At 38.0% G+C, this 23,749-nt stretch overlaps 1 protein-coding gene across 1 annotated transcript in view; it reads right to left on the minus strand.

Annotated features, from left to right (window-relative positions):
- The window catches only part of LOC114643782 (transmembrane protein 212-like), a 47,937-nt gene extending 26,767 nt beyond the window's left edge, over positions 1–21,170 (minus strand). Inside the window, exons 1-2 of the mRNA XM_028792250.2 lie at positions 21,075–21,170; positions 17,860–17,957 (exon numbers count right to left, since the gene is read on the minus strand). Coding sequence (XP_028648083.1) covers positions 17,860–17,877 — 18 coding nt within the window. The 5' untranslated portion in view covers positions 17,878–17,957; positions 21,075–21,170. The remainder of the gene's footprint in view (positions 1–17,859; positions 17,958–21,074) is intronic.
- Between the last annotated feature and the right edge of the window lie 2,579 nt (positions 21,171–23,749).

The following is a 23,749-nucleotide window of genomic DNA, read 5'->3' on the forward strand; positions in this document are numbered from 1 at the left end:
CAGGACCCAGTCACATTTATATCAATCCTGTAAATTGTGTGAAGTGCAGCTATTCTAATCTACTCTGTCTTCTTTTTAAAGACATCTCTGTGACTGTACAGAAGCAAAGCTGAAGAAGATCTCCAGTGTTTACAAGCGTCAATTGTGCATGCTGCATATATTGTTTCAGTTTTTATTGCTACCTGTAATGTGCTGGCCTCTGTCCAGAGCTGGTTTCTGCCTTGTACAAGATGTTGCTGGGATTAGCTCCAGTGCAATGCAACCCTGAATTAGATCAGGCAGACTTGACAATATTGTGCTTTGTTTTCATTTCTGTAACAATGCCAATTGCTTGGAATTTGATTTAGTTAAACTCATACAAACAAATAACTAAGGACCACATTAACCCTTCTTCTCTAATAAACTACAAACACTTTTAGACATATTGTATGTATGAAATTATTGCAGAAGACTCTTTGGGTCAAGATGTTCATATACAGTATCTCCACTCCTGGAGGGAGAGGTAGTTTTCCCATTGTTTTCATTTGTGGCCTGAAGGGGGAGCTCCAGGTCCCCAAACCCGACACAAACAGACACAAGGCACAAGTCCAGCACAAATACAGGCTTTTAGTCTGTTGTGGGAAACTCTTCCCTTAAATGTTTCCCACAGACCAAAGCACAGTACAACAATAAAGCACAGTCAAAAAAGCACAATGAAGCCCACGCTGCAACCCTTTGTCTTCTCTCTCTGGCTTTTCTCTGTCTCTCTCTTCATCTTCTGCCTCCACTCCTCCTCCAGCAAGTGTTGTCCCTCTTCCTCCAGATTCTGGGTCCTGGAGCAGCAGCAGCTGGCTCCTTTTATCCTGCACCTGGGAATACTTCCGGTGGCCTGTCAGCATGATCCACAAACACTTTCAGGTGAGGTGGAAGGCCGGCAAATTAGGACTCTGCAGCCCCTGTAGCACACCCTGGCAGCATCCACAGAACCCAACAGGGCTGTGCCGAACTCCAAATCCTATGAAGCACTGTGGGAATCCCAGGAACCATTGAACCCCAGGTGGGCTGCCATCCAGTGATCCAGGGGAGATAATGCTCTATGTCTGCTCTCTCCTCCATCCATAGGCGTCCTGGCCAGGTAAGAGCCCTGGCCATCTGCCACACTTTACACATCAGGGATCTGGTTATACATTTATTTTCAGTCTGAAGTTTAGAATTCTAACTGCTACACAGAAATCCATCCATCCATCCATCCTCTTCCGCTTATCCGAGGTCGGGTCGTGGGGGCAGCAGCTTGAGCAGAGATACCCAGACTTCCCTCTCCCCGGCCTTACTTCTAGCTCTTCCGGGAGAATACCGAGGCGTTCCCAGGCCAGCCGGGAGACAGTCCCTCCAGCATGTCCTGGGTCTTCCCCGGGGCCTCCTCCCGGTTGGACGTGCCCGGAACACCTCACCAGGGAGGTGTCCAGGAGGCATCCTGAACAGATGCCCGAGCCACCTCATCTGACTCCTCTTGATGCGGAGGAGCAGCGGCTCTACTCTGAGCCCCTCCCAGATGACTGAGCTTCTCACCCTATCTTTAAGGGAGAGCAAAGACACCCTGCGGAGGAAACTCATTTCAGCCGCTTGTATTCGCGATCTCGTTCTTTCGGTCACTACCCATAGCTCATGTCCATAGGTGAGGGTAGGAACGTAGATCGACTGGTAAACTGAGAGCTTTGCCTTACGGCTCAGCTCCTTTTTCACCACGACAGACCGATGCAGAGCCTGCATCACTGCGGACACCGCACCGATCCGCCTGTCGATCTCACACTCCATTCTTCCCTCACTCGTGAAACAAGACCCCGAGATACTTGAACTCCTCCACTTGAGGCAGGATCTCGCTCCCAACCCTGAGAGGGCACTCCACCCTTTTCCGGCTGAGGACCATGGTCTCGGATTTGGAGGTGTTGATTCCCATCCCAGCCGCTTCACACTTAGCTGCGAACTGATCCAGAGAGAGCTGAAGATCACGGCCTGATGAAGCAAACAGTACAACATCATCTGCAAAAAGCAGTGACTCAATCCTGAGTCCACCAAACCGGACCCCCTCAACACCCTGGCTGCGCCTAGAAATTCTATCCATAAAAGTTATGAACAGAATCGGTGACAAAGGGCAGCCCTGGGCTGCCCTTTGGGCTGCTACACAGAAATGATTTTGGAAAATAACTTTCAGCAATGCACTAGCTAGAATGGCTTATGGCTTTATGTGCTATAAATAGAACACAAAAGAAACACATAAAAAGAATTGGGTTTCCTATGCTGGAAAAAAACAGTTTAATTGCCACTGAAAGCCTGGGTGACTGTCAAAAGAATACAAAGAAGATTTTTAACCTCAGAGGAGTGACTTGCTTGACTGCTGGTTAATACCTAATGATGACTTAAAGAAGAAGTTTTACAGAAGGTGAACAAGAAGATGCTGAGTAAAGGCTCTTTTTCTGGGTAATTGTTTTCCTTTTTGAGAACAAAGACATGACCCATTTTGGAAATACACAAATAACAGAATTTTGATTAGTGAAAAATGATCCAGTTTTTGCCTTGCAGAAACAAATAAACATAGCAGCCACTAATTGCTTGAATAATTTCTTTAATATGTAAATGATCCAATGTGAAATACATAGTGTACTTTCAGAAAAAATGTGTTTGTTGTTACAAATAACTTTCTGAAAATACACTGCATACACTGCACATACTTAACTGGGAAGATAATAAAATAAATAAGTAGGATTTGGGAGCATCAAACAGGATTATACTCTCACTTTTCTGCTGCCTAGTAGGACAGGTTTTTCCAGTTTGCGGAACTGCAGTATTATGAAACAGACCACATTAAATGTTTGTCATCATGCCGCCAACTACAAAAATGTTATTATGGCTGTGAGCCATTATGCAGCCTTCACTATGACATTTACAAAACAGCTTATATTAGGTGGGATTTTCAGGTGACTTTTACCTGCCTACTCGTCATACTTGCCCTCCTGTTCACTATCTGTTGGTGCTGTTTTTACATTAGACGCACTGCCTTGTGCAATCTTTGGCTTTAGCCATGCACTTTATCTGATCACATGAGCTCTCTTAATTAAGCTATGAAGGAGTCTTTTCTTAACCTCTCCCTTTACAGTTTTGACTTCTAGTTGTAGTTTTTTTTTTACTTATAATTATATATTTCCTTGTACTGTGTCATGCATGCACACTTGGAGATCCCCTTGATAGGATTTGGTAAGCTGAGCACTACCACTTCCAGGCAAGAGGGGGTGCAGCCACTGACCATGTCTCCTGTTTTATTCCGCATCATGGAGCTGTCGCCTGGAGATGATTCATAGCCCCACCCCAGCCTGTTGTCGGAATGGCATCTTTTTACCGGCTTGAGACTGCAAGGATGGAAATCCCAAAGCTTAAGCCATGGGACATTATTTTGCTCTGCCTTTTTATTAAACAGTGCTTGGTTGGGTTGGTATGGCAAAGATTTTAATGCCTCTCAGATTCTTTGCTTCACAATCATTTTATGCTTGCATTTATAATATGATCTTGACTTCAACTATCATTTATTTCTTTATTTTCTTGTACCCTAGTCTGATATACCTTTAAACAAAATTGCTTCTGTCTGGCATCTGCACACACCTAGTTTTGTCTCCATAACCCAATAAAGTGAAGTGACATGATATTTACAGTGCCTTATAATCATTAGAACTCAAGTACATAAGAAAATTTTCAAACAAGTTGAGACAAATAAATCAAATGTAGTTAGTTAATAGCAGTGGGTCCGTTGTATCACATCTGGGTAAGTTGTAAAAGACAGAAGGGACTCCAATTCAACTATAAGATTGTGCATTTTATTCCAGACTAGACAAAAAGCCCATTTCAACAACATAAGATGAAACGGGCACGAATTTGTGTCAGTAGCGTATGAAGAACAAATGATAAGTAAGAAATAAATAAGAAAGTGATGTAAGTAATGATAATTAACTAAGAGGTGTGGGATATGTATGACTTTATCACGGCCAAAAATACTGTACACTTAGAAAAGACATGCTATCTATGACAACATTTTTAGTTTGTATACTGGAGGCCTGTCAGTATGCAACTAAAGTTGTAAAATCTCTCTGTAGACTACATTTTTTGTGAAGACACTCTCACTGTTTGGTAGTAAATACCCTTGATGTGGCCCATCTTTAACTCGCATCTTCACATCACTCACTCGCTGAAAGTACTTAATAATAATATGTTCTTACGTATTATTTTGAGTGTGAGGGTTGGCTGTGATCGGGGCTAATATCCTACAACTGGGTGGAAGGATTTGGGATTTCAGAATAATAATCCCGAAATGCGTAGGCTAAATCCGCCGCCTGCCGTGATGAAGCAAATTTTCTCTTTAGAGGCATTTGTATAAGTTGGAAGTGAGACGAACTTTGAAATGTTTAAGTCATGAATGTACCTGTTGAAGACAGTTGTATAATGCGTAGGCTAAATCCGCCGCCTGCCGCGATGTTGGGATTGGATTTCGGTCTCGTAAGGTTTTTCGGGCAGCGGCACAGAAGTCGACTGCACATTCGGCTTCGGACCGACATCAGTGAGTGCGCAGAAGGCGACTGCGCATTCGGCTTTGGACGGACGTGAGTGAGTGAGTGAGTGAGTGAGTGAGTGAGTGAGTGAGTGAGTGAGTGAGTGAGTGAGGCGAATTATGTATTAAGATTTTGAGCAGAGTCTCCTAGTTTCCATCTTGAACTGATTTTACCATAATTTGGACCAGTGTCCTTAAACCTGTGCTTCACTATTTAAGTGAAAGATAACCAAATGGTGGCAACAGAATACCTTTGTTAACAACAACATAGTGACAGCTTTCTAAAAACAAACAAAATGGTGTAGCCTGCGTTTAAAAACAATAAAAAATGGTGGACTGATAATGTTATTAAAATGATGGAAAAAAATTATAACATGCCCAAAATGAAAATATAAGTATGAAAAAAATGAAAAATAAATTTAGCATCATTCAAAAATGCCCAAATTCTGGAACCTGCCAGCTGAAAAACAATTTTAAGTAAAAAATTCATCACCCCTATACACGTTATTTGACTTATCTTTTACTTGTTACACCTTTCTCACTTCAAATACATGTACATGTCCCATTGTCTTCTAAAGTTTATTTTTAGAACTTATGATTGGCCAGTATTTCATGCTTCATTTTCTGGCAACTTAGAAAAATTACACATACCATTATCATGTTTTCTTGTAAGAGCCAAAGCTGAATTTAAACTAGCGTGCTCAAATATCAACATTTGCCAACCATACCTTCTCCTTTCTGTTTCTACATAGAATATGCTTCTGTTGCATTGAATTATTAATCAATAATACAACCTGCCCTTCCTGCCTTCATCTAGGAATGCTCTGATCAGGTTTTTTATGGCTGATACTGAAATAGTGAATTCTGTTTTTTTTCTTTATCCTTATAAAAAACTTTTAATACAGTAAGCTCCCACATAAAGAGACCTTGTATACCTTAGCAGCTTCGTTAGTGTTATGTTTATCCCAGGAAAAAGATGAGCCGAAATGTTGTTTTTATTCAAAAACAAAAAAATGTTGTTACAGTTAACAGAAACATGTAAATACTAAAATGTCTGCATAAATATAGTAGAAAATGTATGTCTAGTGTCCATACTGTACCAATGCAGATTTAGTGCCTTTGTGTGATTCTTTATGTTTTGAGACAGTCACCAACACACAGCACAGTAGAAGCATGTTTCTTTACACATTTTACCTGCATGGCCAGTGCACTCCGTGGGTTTTTGCAGGCTACCACAGCACAAAGCTTAGAGTCTTTCACATTTCCCCTGACACAAACATTGGCAGATGCCGCATTGACAGCAGTTCTTAGATGGCTAACATCTTGCTTGTTCTAGCACTTCAACACAATTATTTTGTCTCACAGTGCTGTATCATACATCAGTTTCAATTATTGTGTCAACATCTGACAATCAATTCACATCATCATCATTATTAGCTCAGTTTCAGTCCATTATAAACTACCTTTATGGATTTTCATTTGCCATTGACTTTTTCATTAAGGTCTCCACCCCACTCATGAATATTGATAAGTTAGCTTAGACTTACCATATAATGGAAGAAAGCATATAAATATGTATATATTGTGGCGGATGGCCGGGGTCCATAAACGGCCGGGATGCCCCTTCGTTATATGCTCAGGGGGAGCAGCCATGGACGGTGCAATACCTCCTGCTGGACGCTAGATGGCCGCCCCCCTGGGTTGGAGTGGTGCCTTGGTTTCCTGCAAGGCTCCATGGGAATTGGAGTTGGGGGCAGCCCTGTTGGGTCCCACAGGTACCGCCAGAGGGGGCTGCAGCTGGAACTCCTGAGCCCTTGTGGACAGTGTTTTCACCACACCTGGAAGTGCAGCCAGAACTCGGCAATCAAGCATCTGGAGCACTTCCGGATGAACTATAAAAGGGGCCAGCAGCCACCACTCGAGTAACCAGAATCGGGAGGAGGAGGACGAGGTTGCCTTGGAGGAGTGGTGGAGGAAGAAAAGAGTGCTTTGTTGTGTGTTTTATTTGGTATACTTGTGCTTGGGACTGTGTTGTGCCTGTGGTGATTACAGGGAAGATGTGCCCTATAGGTAAAGAAAAATAAATAGTTTATTTGTTTTACGTGTGCCTCTGTGTCCAGTCTGTGTCGGGTTGGGCACCTATATAGAGCCTTTTCACTATATATATATATATATATATATATATATATATATATATATATATCATATCATTTCCCATTCTAAGTTACTATATACTGTATATGTCTAGACTATCAAGTGCCACAGTCATCCTAAAAATGGAAATATTATCCATATATACTCCATACCAGACAACATGGGTTATATACAGTATCTATCTAGAAAACAATCATAATGACAAGAGTGAGATAACCTCAAACATTGTCATACCTAAGCAGAATTTGACAAAAGTACTACTGTCTGGTTTAACCACTGAATAAAAGCCAACAATTAATGTTGTCATTCCTGATATATACATCAATTGATGATGTTTCATTCTGATTTTTGCTCTAAACATGTGCAAACATCTATATATATAATTCACTAAGCAGCCGCCAGCGCAAGCAAGACACCCATGGAGCACGCAGGACGGAGCCATGCCCACCAACTCTAAGACCATTGGATACGATGACAACTCGCAGAGCCACGCCCACCAACTCGGATGCAGCAACTCACAAAACACGGCGTCACTGGATACGACGACAACTTGCAGAGCCACGCCCACCAACTCGGACGCAGCAACTCACAAAACAGGGCGTCATTCGCGTTTGTCTCTGCTACACTCCACATGCACCTCTGAGCCACACTGACTTTTCATTATTCTTTTCGGTTATGATGCACGACCGCGTCCACCATCGCAAACTGTTTTACACGCCATGGTCTTAGAGTTGGTGGGCGGGTCTCTGTCAGTTGCTTTTGCGAGCGGGCACATGACCAGGCAGTGTGTATGCTTCGAGAACGAGGGTGGACGCAGCAGGACCATCTAAGAAGAAGCATGTTTGTTGCAGATGTGAATCGCTGTATGCGGCATGTAAAACAGTTTGTTTGTTGTGGATGTTAATCACTGTATGTAGCGTGTAAAACAGTTTGCGAGAGGTATCCCATGGTCTTAGAGTTGGTGGGTGGGTCTCTGTGAGTTGCTCTTGCGACCAGGCACATGACCAGGCAGTGTGTATGGTTCGAGTGCGAGGGTGGACGCGACAGGACCATCTAAGAAAAATCATGTTTGTCGCAGATGTGAATCGCTGTATGCAGCGTGTAAAACAGTTTGTTTGTCGCGGATGTGAATCGCTGAATTACCGTGTAAAACAGTTTACGAGAGGTATCCCATGGACTTAGAGTTGGTGGGTGGGTCTCCGTGAGTTGCTCTTGCGACTGGGCACATGACCAGTCAGTGTGTATGCTTCGATGTGAATCACTGTATGCAGCGTGTAAAACGGTTTGTTTGTCGCGGATGTGAATCGCTGAATGAGTGTGTAAAACAGTTTGCGAGAGGTATCCCATGGTCTTACAGTTGGTGGGCGGGTCTCTGTGAGTTGATCTTGCGAGCGGGCACATGACTAGGCAGTGTGTATGCTTCGAGTGTGAGGGTAGACGCGACAGGACCATCTAAGAAAAATCATGTTTGTCGCGGATGTGAATCGCTGTATGCAGCGTGTAAAACAGTTTGTTTGTCACGGATGTGAATTGCTGAATGAGCATGTGATGGTGGTCCTCCAATTGTCAGCCACGGACAACTGTATGTTGCCCTCTTCAGAGTTCCATCTTTTCATTCACCTACAGTCGTATCCTCAAAACCACCCCATTTGGACAACTGTGTCTTTCAGGAAGTGTTCACTCATCAATACTTAATTATGTCGCTACGCCGCGGGTTGGCTAGTTTGATATAAACCTCCTAAATGAACTCATCCACTTATGATTCTGTTCAATTGGAAAAAGTTGAGAAAATATATTTTTTAATATAGCTGGAGGAGAGAGAGACAAAAACTGGTAGTCAACAACTGAAAGGTAGGTTTAAATACTGGAAGATAAAAGACAGACTGAACATACTGTAATAAGCCCAAAATGTTACAAAAAACAATCTTTTAAACACTTCCTTCTGTCTTTCTAGCACTGTAAATGTCTGTTTTTACTAAGGAATGCAGAATGAGTGTACTGTTACCTTAAATATCCCAGAATCGTGAGACCTACTGGATCATTTCATCCATCAGTGCATATTTGTAGAAAAGAATATTTCTGCTGTAAGTATACAGTAACGTCTTAATTTCTAGTTCTATTAGAACTCCATATTTCAAATTATTAAAATTAACTTTAGTCACTAGAAACTTACATAGCCACAATTGTGCTATATTACCAATATTGCATTCCTGTACATACTTATTTGTTGTCAATTTAAAGCTATTTTCAATAGTATAAGAATATTTATAAGAATGTTATTAATACTGATCATCCCCAAAGTATTACCTCAAAATCTTGTCTATGTTCACTATGCAAGGTACAAATTTTCACACCCTTCATGGCTAATTCAATTACATTTTCTTCAAGAATATGATTAAACATAATACTAAATAAAAAGGGCTAATATCATTACAATATGAGGTTTCACTATCTGCAATAAACTCAGATAACAATTCACATCCACCATTTACTCAAAATGGGCAACCAAACTAAAAATCCAATATTAATTATAAAACTGACCCTCAAAACCCATTATTTTGAGTTTAATTAACAGACATTCCATCTGTAATGCATCACATGCTTTTTCTGTTTGTAGAAAAACTGCTGCCACTGACTCCTTTACCATAAAAGCTTTTTTTATATCATTCCCTAAACATTCCAATGCATTAAATGTGGAAGCACACTGATAAGAACTTACCAATCCTCACTTTTCTAAAATATATGTCATTCTAGCCACTATCATTATTTCCATCAATTTATATAAACCAGATGTAAGAGCAATAGGTCTGTAGCTATTTACTTGAGATGGGTCTTTTCCAGGTTTCAAAAATGGAAGTATGATTGCCTTTTTCCAGTCTCCAGGAAGAACCCTCTGCCTCTAAATTTCATTATACATTTCTAATAAAGCAACTAATGCTACATCTGGTAAACGTTTAACCATTTGGTAAGAAATCATATCCTGGCCCAGAGTTGTATTCTTAGGATTATTAATAGCTAATTTGAGTTCAAACAGGGTGAACTTGTCATCTAGTATACTCTCAAATTAACTTCTGTGAAAGTAGTAAGGAGACTGTGGAAGATTGTGGGTTTGCTTCCCGTTTCCTCTCTGTGTGGAGAGCGCTTTGAGTACTGAGAAAAGTGCTATATAAATGTAATGAATTATTAAAGTATCAACTATGAATTTTTGAAAAAGCATTCACCTATCACTCTGGTTGTTCCTCATAAGTAACAGCCACAGTCCCATTCTCTACCAAAGCTGATAATATTTTGTAAATATTAATCCTATTTGGACTTGATTTGATATACTTGATTAATTCCAGATATTTATTCTCTTCAACATTCTCCAGACTACACCGAGGCTTGTTGCTCTTACAAGTGACTTAAAGAAATGCCACCAAACTGTCCTCTGCATTTTTTATTACCTTTCTCACTTCAGTTCCCTTCCTCTGATAATCTAATAAGGCCTTCAAAGTCCAGTTATATTTTGAAAATTTGAATGAACGTTCGTATCCCTGCGGGCCTCTGCATATTTTACAGTTCACCAATTAATGTGCTTCAGTTCTTCCTGACTATAATAAAATAGCTTCTGTAATAAAAGGGGGACCATTATCACATTCATGTTTAAACAGTGTTAGCATCAGCCAAGATGATACAGTAAACAGCCATGACGTATGCTTAGAGCCCTGCTGGATATTGTGTATATATTGGTCTTAGGTATCTAGAACAGTAGGTTCCAACAGATGCAGCTTTGACCTGGTGTCCTTCTTCAAGGAGAAGGCTGGCCTGTGGCTCAGAAGTGCTTCTGACAGGACTGGAAGTAAATCTGAGTATATTTATTACCTGGGGTTTAAAAGTGACTCTTGGGCAGGATGATACTGAGCTGGAACAATTGGAGTTTAAAATAAAGAGGAGTGATGTTGAACCCAGAAAGAGGTCAATTCACATTGGCTGTAATTAAGAATTAGGTGTGAAGTTTAGATGGGGAGTGAAGGAACCAAATGGTGCTCGGCCTGCATCAACAGAAGGAGTCATGGGCATTCAGATTCACATGCAGATGTTTGTCCAGTTAAAGTTATTCATATTGGAGAAAGAAGTGTCCTAAAAATTAAAGTGATCATAACCGCTGTGGAAATGCTAATAAAAGGTAACATCCAATTTAACTGACAAAACAATTCAGAAAGAAACTGGAAATATGGATTCAGCAGTTTGCCTTCTAACAGCAGAGTATTAATTAAATGTAATGACCAAAACAAGTGGCACTAAATGTTATAGGTTAAGAATCTTGATGGTGGTAAGATTAGCTGAGTAGTCCTTAGTGAGGATTATAAAAATTAGAGTGGATGACATAAGGATGGATTTTGGATTTTAACAATTGTTTGGCATGCTTCCTATTATGACAGACCACTCTACTGCTATTCAAAGCATGTTTTAGCATTTAGAAAAAAAACCTTTCCACTGTAACTTTCCAGGTAATAGAAAAGAACTTGCATGCTCACTCTGCTCACCATGTAACAGATTAGAACCTGTTAAAAGAGGAACTTGTGGTCTCTTGAGCAGGCACATTAACCACAGGTTGGCATCTGCAAAGACTAAAGACATGTTTTACCTTAGCCCAGGTACAGCGTGGATTGGTAGAAGGTTCGATCAATAAAAGTGTTTTAGATGTATTAGTTTCTCCTTCATAGAAAATGAACCACCACCTTAAAATGTTTTAAATGCCAAAGCTCTGGACACTCTCTGGCATATTGCAAAGTAAAAGTGAGATGTTCAAAATGCAGTGGTAATCATGAATATGGAAAATGTGAAAAAGAATCCAAGATTAAGAGTTGTAACTGTGGAGAAACGCATAATGTTGGCTATATGAGTTATGGATTATTATAGAATTTGAATAAGGTTGTGAATTTGGAAAACATGATTGGTGAAGTTTAAAAAGATATATTGATTATTAAAAATATTGATTTTTTGCTTTTGTGAGTGTAATTGTAAATAGAGATACTCTGGTGGAAGAAAATTAGATAGACTGAAAATTGTAGTAGATGTTGTGACTAGGTATGTATTAATGTCTAGAATTATGCCAGACGAGGTTCATGAAGTGGTTTAAGGAGTCATTTTATTTTTACAAAATTATTTTATGATATTGTATTCTGCACATATTTTGCACTCATATTTTTTATTTTAATGTCATTACTATAAAGTGTAATTGTAATTAAAATCTCATTGTTAGTGAAAAGGAGACCTCGCTGAATTTGTTTTGCCTGAAGTCTGGCAAAATTGCTGAAATGTTTGGGGACTTTGATGAAATGTATTGGATTTGAAAAGTCGATGGATTTGTTAGTCCTTCTTGTTTGCATCAATTACACAGCACTCAGGGTAATATTGGTGTAGGCAGACATATTACATACAGTGCAGGTTAAGTATTAATAGTCCATAAAAAAGACATTACCTTTAAGACGTACTGTAAATACACTCATTTCCATTTTCCTTCTGTGCGGTTGTTTTGTGTTTAAATGTACGTCTGCTAATTTTTAGGCACTACTAGGATCAGTGTTACATACTCGGGGTTAGTGGGGGGACTGTTGCATCCAACATTGACTACTACAGCTTGGTGAAATTAGTTTCAAAATTCAAAACATTTTAGGGAGTTATGTCTTTGCTCATTTTCTGTTGACAATGATTATTGATTAGTGTTTTGAGTCAGGTTGCTTGACCTTCTTTGTTCTTCTGTCCAATGCATATGCTTATTGTTTTGATTTACTATTTTTGGTTTCATCTCCTGGATAAGGCGTAATTTTTTTTTCCTTATGGCATTCTATTTGCTAGAAGTTCATTGGTAGATGTACTAGAATTTAAACTATTATGTTTTAGGCATGAATATTTCACAAGATGTTATGCTCAAGAGACTTAGTTGCATACTGTAATTAATTATCTTTTAAAAGCCCTGAGTATGAAGTGATAAGGTGTGATAGGATACAGGAAATATGTGAAAAAAGTGTTGATCACTGTTCTACAAATCTCTAAAGAGTCTGAATGTATGGCAGCAAAAATGTTGACTTAGATGAGGAGTGGTATAAATATTGTGAATTTCTATTATACAGTACATATAAGAAGGTAACAGTTGATGGGTTATAGTAACTGACAGGAGGTTACTCAGGTGATAATACAGTATATTGTGTGGTGATTTAATGCACTATGTAGTCAATGGGATAACACAATCAATTTATGTGAAGTCTGTGGAAGGGATTGTGGAGTAATATCCACTGGTTTGCTTAAATGATGGGCGAAAGCCAAGGGTGAATAAAACAAGGGGAAGGGCCTTTTGTTTGGATGTGACATTTGTAACAACACTCATTACTGGGGTCATGAACAGGACATTGTTGATTATTGCATTGGAAATGGTCATGTTCTACTTCTCTGTAAATCTGGGGCAGATATCAGGAGGAATGGGGATCTTAGAGTAAATGGTATTTTTAAAAAGTTGAATGGATACAGTTTTATAATATTTGTGGTGAATTATTTACTCCCAGTCTATCTATCTATCTATCTATCTATCTATCTATCTATCTATCTATCTATCTATCTATCTATCTATCTATCTATCTATCTATCTATCTATCTATCTATCTATCTATCTATCTATCTATCTATCTATCTATCTATCTATCTATCTATCTATCTATCTATCTATCTATCTATCTATCTAGAATGCAACTGACTGGGCACACCAAAATAACAATGCAGATTTATTTAACTCCTGAAGAAGCACACATATTAAGTAATATAAGAAAACAAAGTCCAGAATTTAAGCAGGAGGTCATAAAACAAAGTGGCAAAGTCAAAGGCAAAGGTTTTCCAAAATCATAAACAAAAAGCAAAATATACAATGGACTAAAAATGGGAATTCAAATCAAATGTACAAAGCAAACTGAAAGTAAAATCGGCCGCACACTGAACAAGACCACTCGAAGAAAAGGTGCTCTAAATAGTTATTACAAAAAAACTGAAATGAAAATTCTATAATAGCTCATTATCCTAGGCTCTGCTTTTTATGTCTCCAACCCCTTCATCTTTGACTGGTGAATAACAAGTGTTGCCATGCAACAGACCCAAATAGGAAGGACCTGAGACATTAGGCAGATGAAAGGAAGGCAGAGCCATAGCTCATTCCTGACAGCTACAACATAACATAAAGAGCATTATATTCAGAGGACTAGTGCTTCTTTGGACTCCTACATAACATTTCAAACTGTATGTTGAAATGACCATTCTGAAGTTAAAGCTCATCAGCTTTCTGAATATGAAAAAGAAAATTTGGAATTCAAGAAAATTTGGGGTGTGGCAAGTTTGCAATTGAAGTTTTTAATTTTTTGCACTAACTATAAGCAATGTCCACATATTTCTTCCCTGGTCAAGTCTAATATTGTCCCCACTAAACTTCTACCACATGTTTTATTGTTGGCTCCATTTAAAGGGGGAACGTGCCATGTCTGGACATTCACAATTCAGATATGGTACTTAAAGAACATAGTTCATAACTAAGGTGACTGGAAACAATGAGTAATCAGAATACTGGTATGGCTATCATATGAAAACAAACAAATACAGCAAAGGAGTGGCATGGTGGTGATATTATTAGCACTGTGGCCTCATGGTTTGAATCATGTGCCCTGCAGTTGCCTGTGTGGAGTTTGCATGTTATTCACATACAGTATCTGTGTGAGTTTTCTTCAGGGTATTCCCACTACATCAAAGGTGTACCAGTAGGGTTAAATGATGATTAAAAATTGGCCCAGTATTAGCAGGTATGTGTGTGTAAGAAGAAGAGAGAAAGAGAGAGAGAGGACCCTTTGATGGACTGGCACTCTCTCATTTTGATTCTTGCTCTGCACCTATAACTGGATTAAGTAAGTTGAAGAATGTTATGTAAATATAGGAAACACACCTTATTTCAGGTTAGAAGCAATAAATTTACTCTCATGGTTTAGCTCTTCTCCACTGGAGAATAAATTCATTAGTATGCAAGATTAAAAAGTAGCTGTGAATCTTCTTTGAAACATGATTTATAAGCCATTTTCTTCAGGATAAATGAATGAGAAACTGATTGACTGTTACTGCTTACTGTTTTACAGCAGGTTTTAAATGTTCATTTTCCATTCTCCATTCACTTGTTTATATTAGTCAAGACATTCTTATTTGTTTTATCAGATGCTTTCTGGGTTTGCACGTGTGGGTTTAGATATTCTTTAGAAGTGGTTATGCCTCTTTTGTGACCATTCTGAAGTTAAAGCTCATCAGGCATATTTTACTGTTTTTCATTTCCCCTTTTATTCATGTGTTGCTGTCAAAAACAACAGAAAGGAGGAAGAAATAAAAACCCCAGGGCAAGGCTTAGTTACAGCCTCCAACTGGAAGGCTTTACTGTCACTCATCCAGGGCCAGCCTAACATTTTAGGAGACTGCACTGTTGGTATCATAGTCATGGTTAAAAGTTTAAATGCAATATTTTTGGACACAGGACTAGCGTATCTTTGTCTTGCTCCTATGTTCATATGTGATACCTTGTTAAACAAAGGCTTTTGACTTGTGACACTGTTTCTTAATTTCATCTAGAGTAAAATTGTGTTGGAACAGTGGGAGAGTAGTGCATTGATGATTCACTGCTGCCTCTCTGCTCCTGAGTCCTGGCATGCCCACAGTTTTGGTGGAATTTTATGGTTTCCATTTACCTTGGGTATTGTGGTTTCTCTCCAAATCTCGAAGATGTGCAGGTAAGCTTGGTTGGTAACTCTAAAGCAATGCAGAAGTGTGCTCTGTAGCTAACTGGTACCTAACCAGAGTTATTTATTGATTGAATGTGGACTGCCATGACCCTTTTTTGGAAAAAGCAGATTGAGAAAATGAAACAATGCTTAAGACAGAACTATTAAATGCTTAAGACAGAACTATTTTGTTTTGAGGTTGTTTTACATTTATTACTGGGCAATACACCAGTCATTTTATTTCCTTGTGTGTCATACTTTACTTATTATTTGTTATTCTTGATAACAATTTTTATTTTGTTTTTTGATAGCAGAACACACAAGTTAATGAAATAGCCTGGCCTGTACGAATGCAAACCCACCTTTTTAAAAATTTTCTCAAATATTTGATTTAAGCAATTGTACTGTGGGCAGAGGTTGGTTACTATTGCAGCAGCCCAACTTTGAATGTTCATCCAAATGAATAAATTACATGGTGGCCCTGAAGTGGAAGCAGTAAAGCAGTGGAGTAGCAACATTAACACCTGGCTCATGTAATCCCAAAGAAAGCAGACCTACACACACGCAGTAAGGAATAGCAAAATGACATCTTTCCATTGCCCAGCAAGACTAATTTCAGTTGTAGTGTACAATATTCGAGCATCTGAAACCACTTACCTACCACTAGAGGTCAGACAAACTGCAGTTTACAGGCATTTCCTTACACACAACTCTGAGTGGCTTTAGGGAAGAGGTGTACAACTCAATTTTATGGAGGACCAAAAATAACACTTTATAAAACCAGTGTTGGCAGAAACATATCCAAACTACTCCTGCCACATTTTCTTTACAAACAAGGTACACAGGTACCTCTTTGCTCATCACTATCATATATTCTAAACACCGCCACTATTAGGTAAATGAAGGTAAATTTAACTTAGAATTTTAGAAATGAGTATATATTATTTACAAAATGTATAAACACAAATAAAATATATAAGTACAATAATATAACTTAATAAATAGATACATTTCTTAATGGTAGTTACATTTTACAAACAGAATAAAATAATGATGTTTAATTAAAGTAATTTACAATTATTAATGTACTATTCACTGTAGAGAAAAGCCAAGCAAAGTGACACCTTTTATTGGCTAACTAAAAAGATTACAATATGCAAGCTTTCGAGGCAACTCTGGCCCCTTCTTCAGGCAAGATTCATCTTGCCTGAAGAAGGGGCCTGAGTTGCCTCGAAAGCTTGCATATTGTAATCTTTTTAGTTAGCCAATAAAAGGTGTCAATTTGCTTGGCTTTTCTCTACATTCATAATGGCTAACATGGTACAACACCCTAGTACTATACTATTCACTGAAATTCAAAACTGCTTTTCACTTGACTTCATCTTTGGAACATTGCAACCAATTTTATGAGAACAGGCCATTCAGCTCATTATGCTAAACAACAATCCTATTCACCAACATTGTTCAAAATAATATCAAGTCGAGATTTAAATGTGTGAACTTGGAAACAATTAGTTTTAAATCAGTTGTTAGGGCTAGTTCACTCCCCATTGATAAGGCTGCTGAGAGTTATATAATATGTGTGTCCTTATGATTAATATATTTGGGGTGCATATATATATATATATATATATATATATATATATATATATATATATATATATATATATATATATATATATATATATATATATAAACCACATAAATGACTGCTGTATTGTTTCATAGAGAAACTTGTTCTGAACTAATAATAATAATATAAAACAGGGCTAATACATATGTTATTATATGCCCAATTCAAAGAATGCCAAGGTTGTAAAGTGTATGCTGACCATTTCAGTCTTTAAGTATTTTTGTACCTCAGTTGTACAGGTTTATATACAATCCTACTAAAACTGCTTGGAATAGCACTGCACAGTGCTTGCAAAATAAAGTACCAAATGGAATGAACAATATATACAACAATACAACAATATATATGTATCCAAAATAAGATAAAAAAACAAACTTGCTTAACTGAACATTAAAGGAGACATTTGAGAAAACTAGCAGTTATGGAGGCCTGCTGTAACATGTTTTGAATAAAGATGAAGCAGACCGCATTATCACGAGCCTTGAGTTTGAAACCCCTGCTTTAGTGCGAGGTTGCATTTTATTACAGAGGAATAATCTATTTTAAGTATTGTGAATTCATAATAAAATAAACACCATAAATCATTGAGTGTAGATTAATTTAAGTAAATGCCCACAGCTGAATAATCAAGCTCTTTATCAAATATTTAACAACAGGTAGAAAAATATTTGTGTTTGGAGTTTATAAAGGTTACATGTATTGGTAGCTTGAAATTGGCTCACTGTGAGTAAGTGCTCCATACATGGGTTGGTAACTCATCCAAGACTGACTTCCTCCTTATGTCTAGAGCCTTCTTTTTAGGCTCCACATCCTCACAGCCCTGAAAATGATAAGCAGATTAGAAAATAGTTGAACTGATGAAGAGAGTTTTATAACTATAAATTAACAAGTTCACATGAATCATGTTTCTCATTATCTACTTTGAACTTTAGTTCCAACTCTCACTTCCATTATTTGTTCTGTTAACAATTCAGATGGAAAGATCATAAAATTTATAAGTGTTGCCTTCTCACAGAATGTGGGGTGTGATTTAATCCTCAGTCAAGGTGGAGAGCTTTCTTTGCAGGAATTTCACGCTCACTTTATGTCCATGCAGGCTTAACCTTACATTTCACGTTTGGATATTTAAGCAATCCATTTATCTATTACCTATACACATGTAATCTAGAGGAATTGGGGAATGGAGCCTTTCCTGGACGTGCGAGGGCAGGGTATGGTGAAATTCATCTAAATAAAAAATATGGCAAAATAGAAATTCTATACTTTTTATTTTCCCTTTCTTTGTATGTAGTGAAGGAGAAAACATCTGACATTTTAGCTTTGATGCTTCAATCGATTTGTACATTCTTACTTCAACTTCAAGTTCAAATATATTGTCATATGTACTGTATATAATGGAGTCAAATTCTTATTTGTATGTCTCCCAAAAACTTGTGACAGCCATATGGTATCAAGGAAAGACAGAGTAAGCAACTACATAGAGTACATAAATGCAAGAACTGGTGATATACACAAGAAACACTTATGCGATTTTCAGTATGAATGTTATTTGGGTAGCCTTGTGACATATGATTAAAAAATGTCCTTCAATCAGTGATGTAAGTGCTAATGGCCAATAACATGATCTGACCATTTCTGGAGTGATCTGTTTGTGTGTATGAGTCTATCGGCATAGGTGTATGTGTCTAAGGAATGCATGCTTAATAAATTAATCAACTGATGAATATCATATCTGGAACACTTATTATATTCCTTTAAACATCAGGAACCAACCATTTCATGGGAGCTTCAGCTTTACTGCATATGAAAAGTTCCCTTTTCAAAAAATGAATGTAAAAGTCTTTCAAAAATGAAAGGGTATATAAACCTTGTTCAAAGTATTTTTGAAAGTTTGCAACCATTTCCAGTCATTTTGCATTTATCATGAAACAGAGGTTGCTGTCAATAGCACTATACTTTAACTTTTTGAGAAAATATATTAAATTAAAATGGCTAAGAATTAACCTGTTTCCAGTATACTATGTCCTTGGTGTTGTTTTTTTTTAAATTTTATAACAATATTTGGAAACTGGAAGAAACCATCAAATTAAAGGCAAGAAGACCTGATATGTCTAGTTGGTGATATGCCATCCACTTTCAGCCTTTACTAGCTAGTGAACATTTATACTATATTTATTTGTAGCAAGTTAGAACTGATATTAGTTTTGCTAATAATATATTTGGACCACGGAGCATAGATGTGCTGGGGTCAGAACCAAAATCTGATCTGTTGTCATGATTTGAACGTTATTATTAAAATTAAAAAGGGAAATAACCATCAGAATCACATTCCTTGGGTCAAAAAATCCCAAAAATTGATGGCAACAATCCATTCATGAATTTCCACAAAATACTAAAGACATCAATTACAACAGAACAACATGATTTAGCACTTTGCCCATTACCTTTCTAATGATGTCTCTCCCAAGACTATGTGACCCTCCACCAAATAAATAATTGGAAATCTAAGGTAACTCATTTGAATTTCTAATTTTGGTGTTGAGAATATCTTTTAATGCTGTCCTTTGGTTGTTGTACTGTATGACGTCCTCACAGGTGGCGCAGAGGTAGTGTTGCTGCTTTGCAGTAAGGAGACTGTGGAAAATTGTGGGTTTGCTTCCCAGTTCCTCCCTGTGTGGATAGCGCTTTGACTACTGAGAAAAGTGCTATATAAATGTAATGAATTATTATTATTATGATAATATTTTGATAGATCTTCATATGTGGCAGCTATTTGACTAATATTTTGTCATCACTAGAGCTGGTAGCCTAATATATTGTGAAACACAGTGCTGTTTCCTTACGTGACATTTTCTGGAGGCTATCTTTCTCCGCTATCCTCCAGTGTCACTACCACAACTCTGATCTCCCACGAGTCCATCCATGTAGCTTGAATGGTATTTTACTCCTGCATCCACTGCATGATCATTCATGCCACCAGCTCCACCTCACACCACTCACTTGAGGGTCAAAGGCAACACTATCTGCATAACTTAGCCCAACTCTGTGAACCTATCCAAAACATATCTAGTCCAATGGGTTTACACAGAGGGCCAATTTTGTAAGTTTTGCTCTGTAAGTACTTGACCTCCTCTCCCTCCCTTTAACATACACATACACACAAACACACACACAAACCATTTCTGCTTGGCTTCACAGGATGGCTCCACTCTTCCTCACAGCATCTCTCTCTCCCAAGTCTGACCCTAGCAGAATTTTCATGCCAAAAGCATCACTGACCTCCACCACAAAAAAGTTCTTAATGATTTAATATAGCTAGTTAAGAAATTATTTCTATGAATCATATTTCACGTGACATTTTAAAGGAGTTTATTCTGTAGAGTGCAGATGCCAATTTAACTGGTTAATCAAGATTTATCCTTTTTCACATTTTTAATTTTAAAAAAGGCAACGCCTTTACCATCAGAAACAAAAGCTGCTCCTATTAGAGGAAGTTGACACTTTGCAACATACTGCATAAACCAACTTCTTGTAAAAACAGAAACTTTATTGTGAATTATATTTACTATATATAAAATAAATGTATTACCACTTCATTAGATTCTTTGATATATAAGCAAATATGAAGATTGTAAACATTAAATAAAAATAAATAAATCACTCGGATGTACATTTGTAAGGCTCCTGATTAAGTATTTCCTTAACATTGTCACACAACTCTTGTTCAAAATACAAATTAAGGTGTGAGTAAATGATTTCTTGAAACAATTCTTCCAGGCAAAGAGAACAAAAAATCTCTAAACAACAGGATGAGGTTGAAGTAATGTGTACAATGGGTGTGCCTGGTCCTAAAACATTTGTTTAGCTTTCCTCTTATCAGCCCATGTAAGAACATCACCTAAATGAGACTGTAAAATGACATTTATGAGTTACTTACCTGATTAACAAGTTCAGCAAACCTTCACTCTTCATCAGCACTGCTATTCCCAGGCCAAGAAATCAAAGAAAATGTAACTGCACTTTTGGGTAGTCATCTGTAAAACAGTGGAGACCTTATAACAAAACAATGCAATTTCTAGAGTACACATTCTTTTTTATTAACAAATCAAGTATTGTTTTGAATAACCTATAGACTTGATTTCCATTGTGTACCAAATACTTCCAAGATGGGCTTCTGCATTCTACAACCCCAAAGTAAGATTAAAAGAGAGGTTATTAATTACAGGTAATTTCACAGTTAAAACTTAAATTTGAACTAATAATTGCTCAAAATATTTTAAAGCAAGTTACTTGTTCATTTAATGGCAACTTACTTTTCTACGTGGTCCTACTTACACTCTAGTCACAACTCCTTAGATTTAAAACATGGAAGTTTAAAAACCAGTGTACTGATAGTATTAGGATAAGTGCCTGCATTGATTTTGCAATTCAGGCACGTGACAGACTTTATATCAATAGCATAATAAATCAGAGAGAGAGATGGTTATTAGTCAATATCCTTTAACCTAAAAGATCTATAAAATATACTATTTTATATATATATATATATATATATATATATATATATATATATATATATACACACACACATACATATACATACTGTATATACATAGTGATGGATAGCAGGACAGACTGACATCCTGGCCTGGATGAACCATGTTCCCTTTCCTAACCAGGAGGCTGGGGGAAACAGAATTCCGAAATTTCAGGCTCCCCCAACATGCTGGATGGCAGCATTCCTGGGCCATTGTTACCACTCATGGACTCGCTGGGCACCAACCTTAGCCAGGAGTGCTTGCTCCTTGTAATGTTCTGACACAAGAAGTACTCCTGGGTCATCTCACACCATCCTCATCTTACACAGGGATTCGGAGTCAGGGTGAAGAGGACAATGCTTGCTTGTAGGAGTGAAAGGAGGAGTGAAGAAAAGAAAGGGAAAGAATAAAAGACAAAAAGAACTGTATTATGCTGTAACTGGAAAATGTGATCTGTGGAAGGTACTTTGTTTTTATAAATTAGTTCACTTGAACCTGGGACTGTGGTTACGCAGTTGTGTCTGGGGTTTGGGGCTCAGTGATGGCCCTGGCAGGTCAGTGTATATACATATATATATATATATATACAGTACTGTGCAAAAGTTTTAGGCAGATGTGAAAAAATGCTGTAAACAAAGAATGCTTTCAGAAATATAAATAATGATTGTTTATTGTTATCAATTTACAAAATGCAAAGTGAGCGAACAAAAGAAAAATCTAAATCAAATCAATATTTGGTGTTAGTACCTTTTGCCTTCAAACCAGCATCAATTCTTATAGGTACACTTGCACAAAGTCAGGGATTTTGTAGGATTATAGTCAGGTGTATGATCAACCAATTATACCAAACAGGTGCTAATGATCATCAATGTCACACGTAGGTTGAAACACAGTCATTAACTGAAACAGAAACAGTTGTGTAGGAGGCTTAAAACTGGGTGAGGAACAGCCAAACTCTGCTACCAAGGTGAGGTTGTGGAAGACAGTTTCATATCATGGCAAGATTGAGCACAGCAACAAGACACAAGGTAGTTATACTGCATCAGCAAGGTCTCTTCCAGACAAAGATTTCAAAGCAGACTGGGGTTTCAAGATGTGCTGTTCAAGCTGTTTTGAAGAAGCACAAAGAAACGGGCAACGTTGAGGATCATAGACACAGTGGTCAGCTAAGGAAACTTAGTGCAGCAGATGAACGACACATCAAGCTTATTACCCTTCAAAATCGGAAGATGTCCAGCAGTGCCATCAGCTCAGAACTGGCAGAAACCAGTGGGACCCAGGTACACCCATCTACTGTCCGGAGAATTCTGGCCAGAAGTGGTCTTCGTGGAAGAGTTGTAGCCAAAAAGCCATACCTCCGACCTGGAAACAAGGCCAAGCGACTCAAGTATGCATGAAATCATAGGAACTGGGGTGCAGAAAAATGGCAGCAGGTGCTCTGGACTAATGAGTCAAAATTTGAAATATTTGGCTATAGCAGAAGGCAGTTTGTTCGTCAAAGGGCTGGAGAGCGGTACAATAATGAGTGTCTGCTGGCAACAATGAAGCATGGTGGAGGTTCCTTGAACGTTTGGGGCTGCATTTCTGCAAATGGAGTTGGAGATTTGGTCAGGATTAATGGTGTTCTCAATGCTGAGAAATACAGGCAGATACTTATCCATCATACAATACCATCAGGGAGGCATATGATTGGTCCCAAATTTATTCTGCAGCAGGACAACAACCCCAAACATACAGCCAAAGTCATTAAGAACTATCTTCAGCGTAAAGAAGAACAAGAAGTCCTGCAAGTGATGGTATGGCCCCCACAGAGCCCTGATCTCAACATCATTGAGTGTGTCTGGGATTACATGAAGAGACAGAAGGATGTGAGGAAGCCTACATCCACAGAGGATCTGTGGTTAGTTCTCCAAGATGTTTGGAACAACCTACAAGCCGAGTTCCTTCAAAAACTGTGTGCAAGTGTACCTAGAAGAATTGATGCTGTTTTGAAGGCAAAGGGTGGTCACACCAAATATTGATTTGATTTAGATTTCTCTTTTGTTCATTCACTGCGTTTTGTTGATTGATGAAA

Source organism: Erpetoichthys calabaricus, chromosome 2 (assembly GCF_900747795.2).
Source record: "Erpetoichthys calabaricus chromosome 2, fErpCal1.3, whole genome shotgun sequence".
In the NCBI taxonomy this organism is placed as follows: Eukaryota; Metazoa; Chordata; class Cladistia; order Polypteriformes; family Polypteridae; genus Erpetoichthys; species Erpetoichthys calabaricus.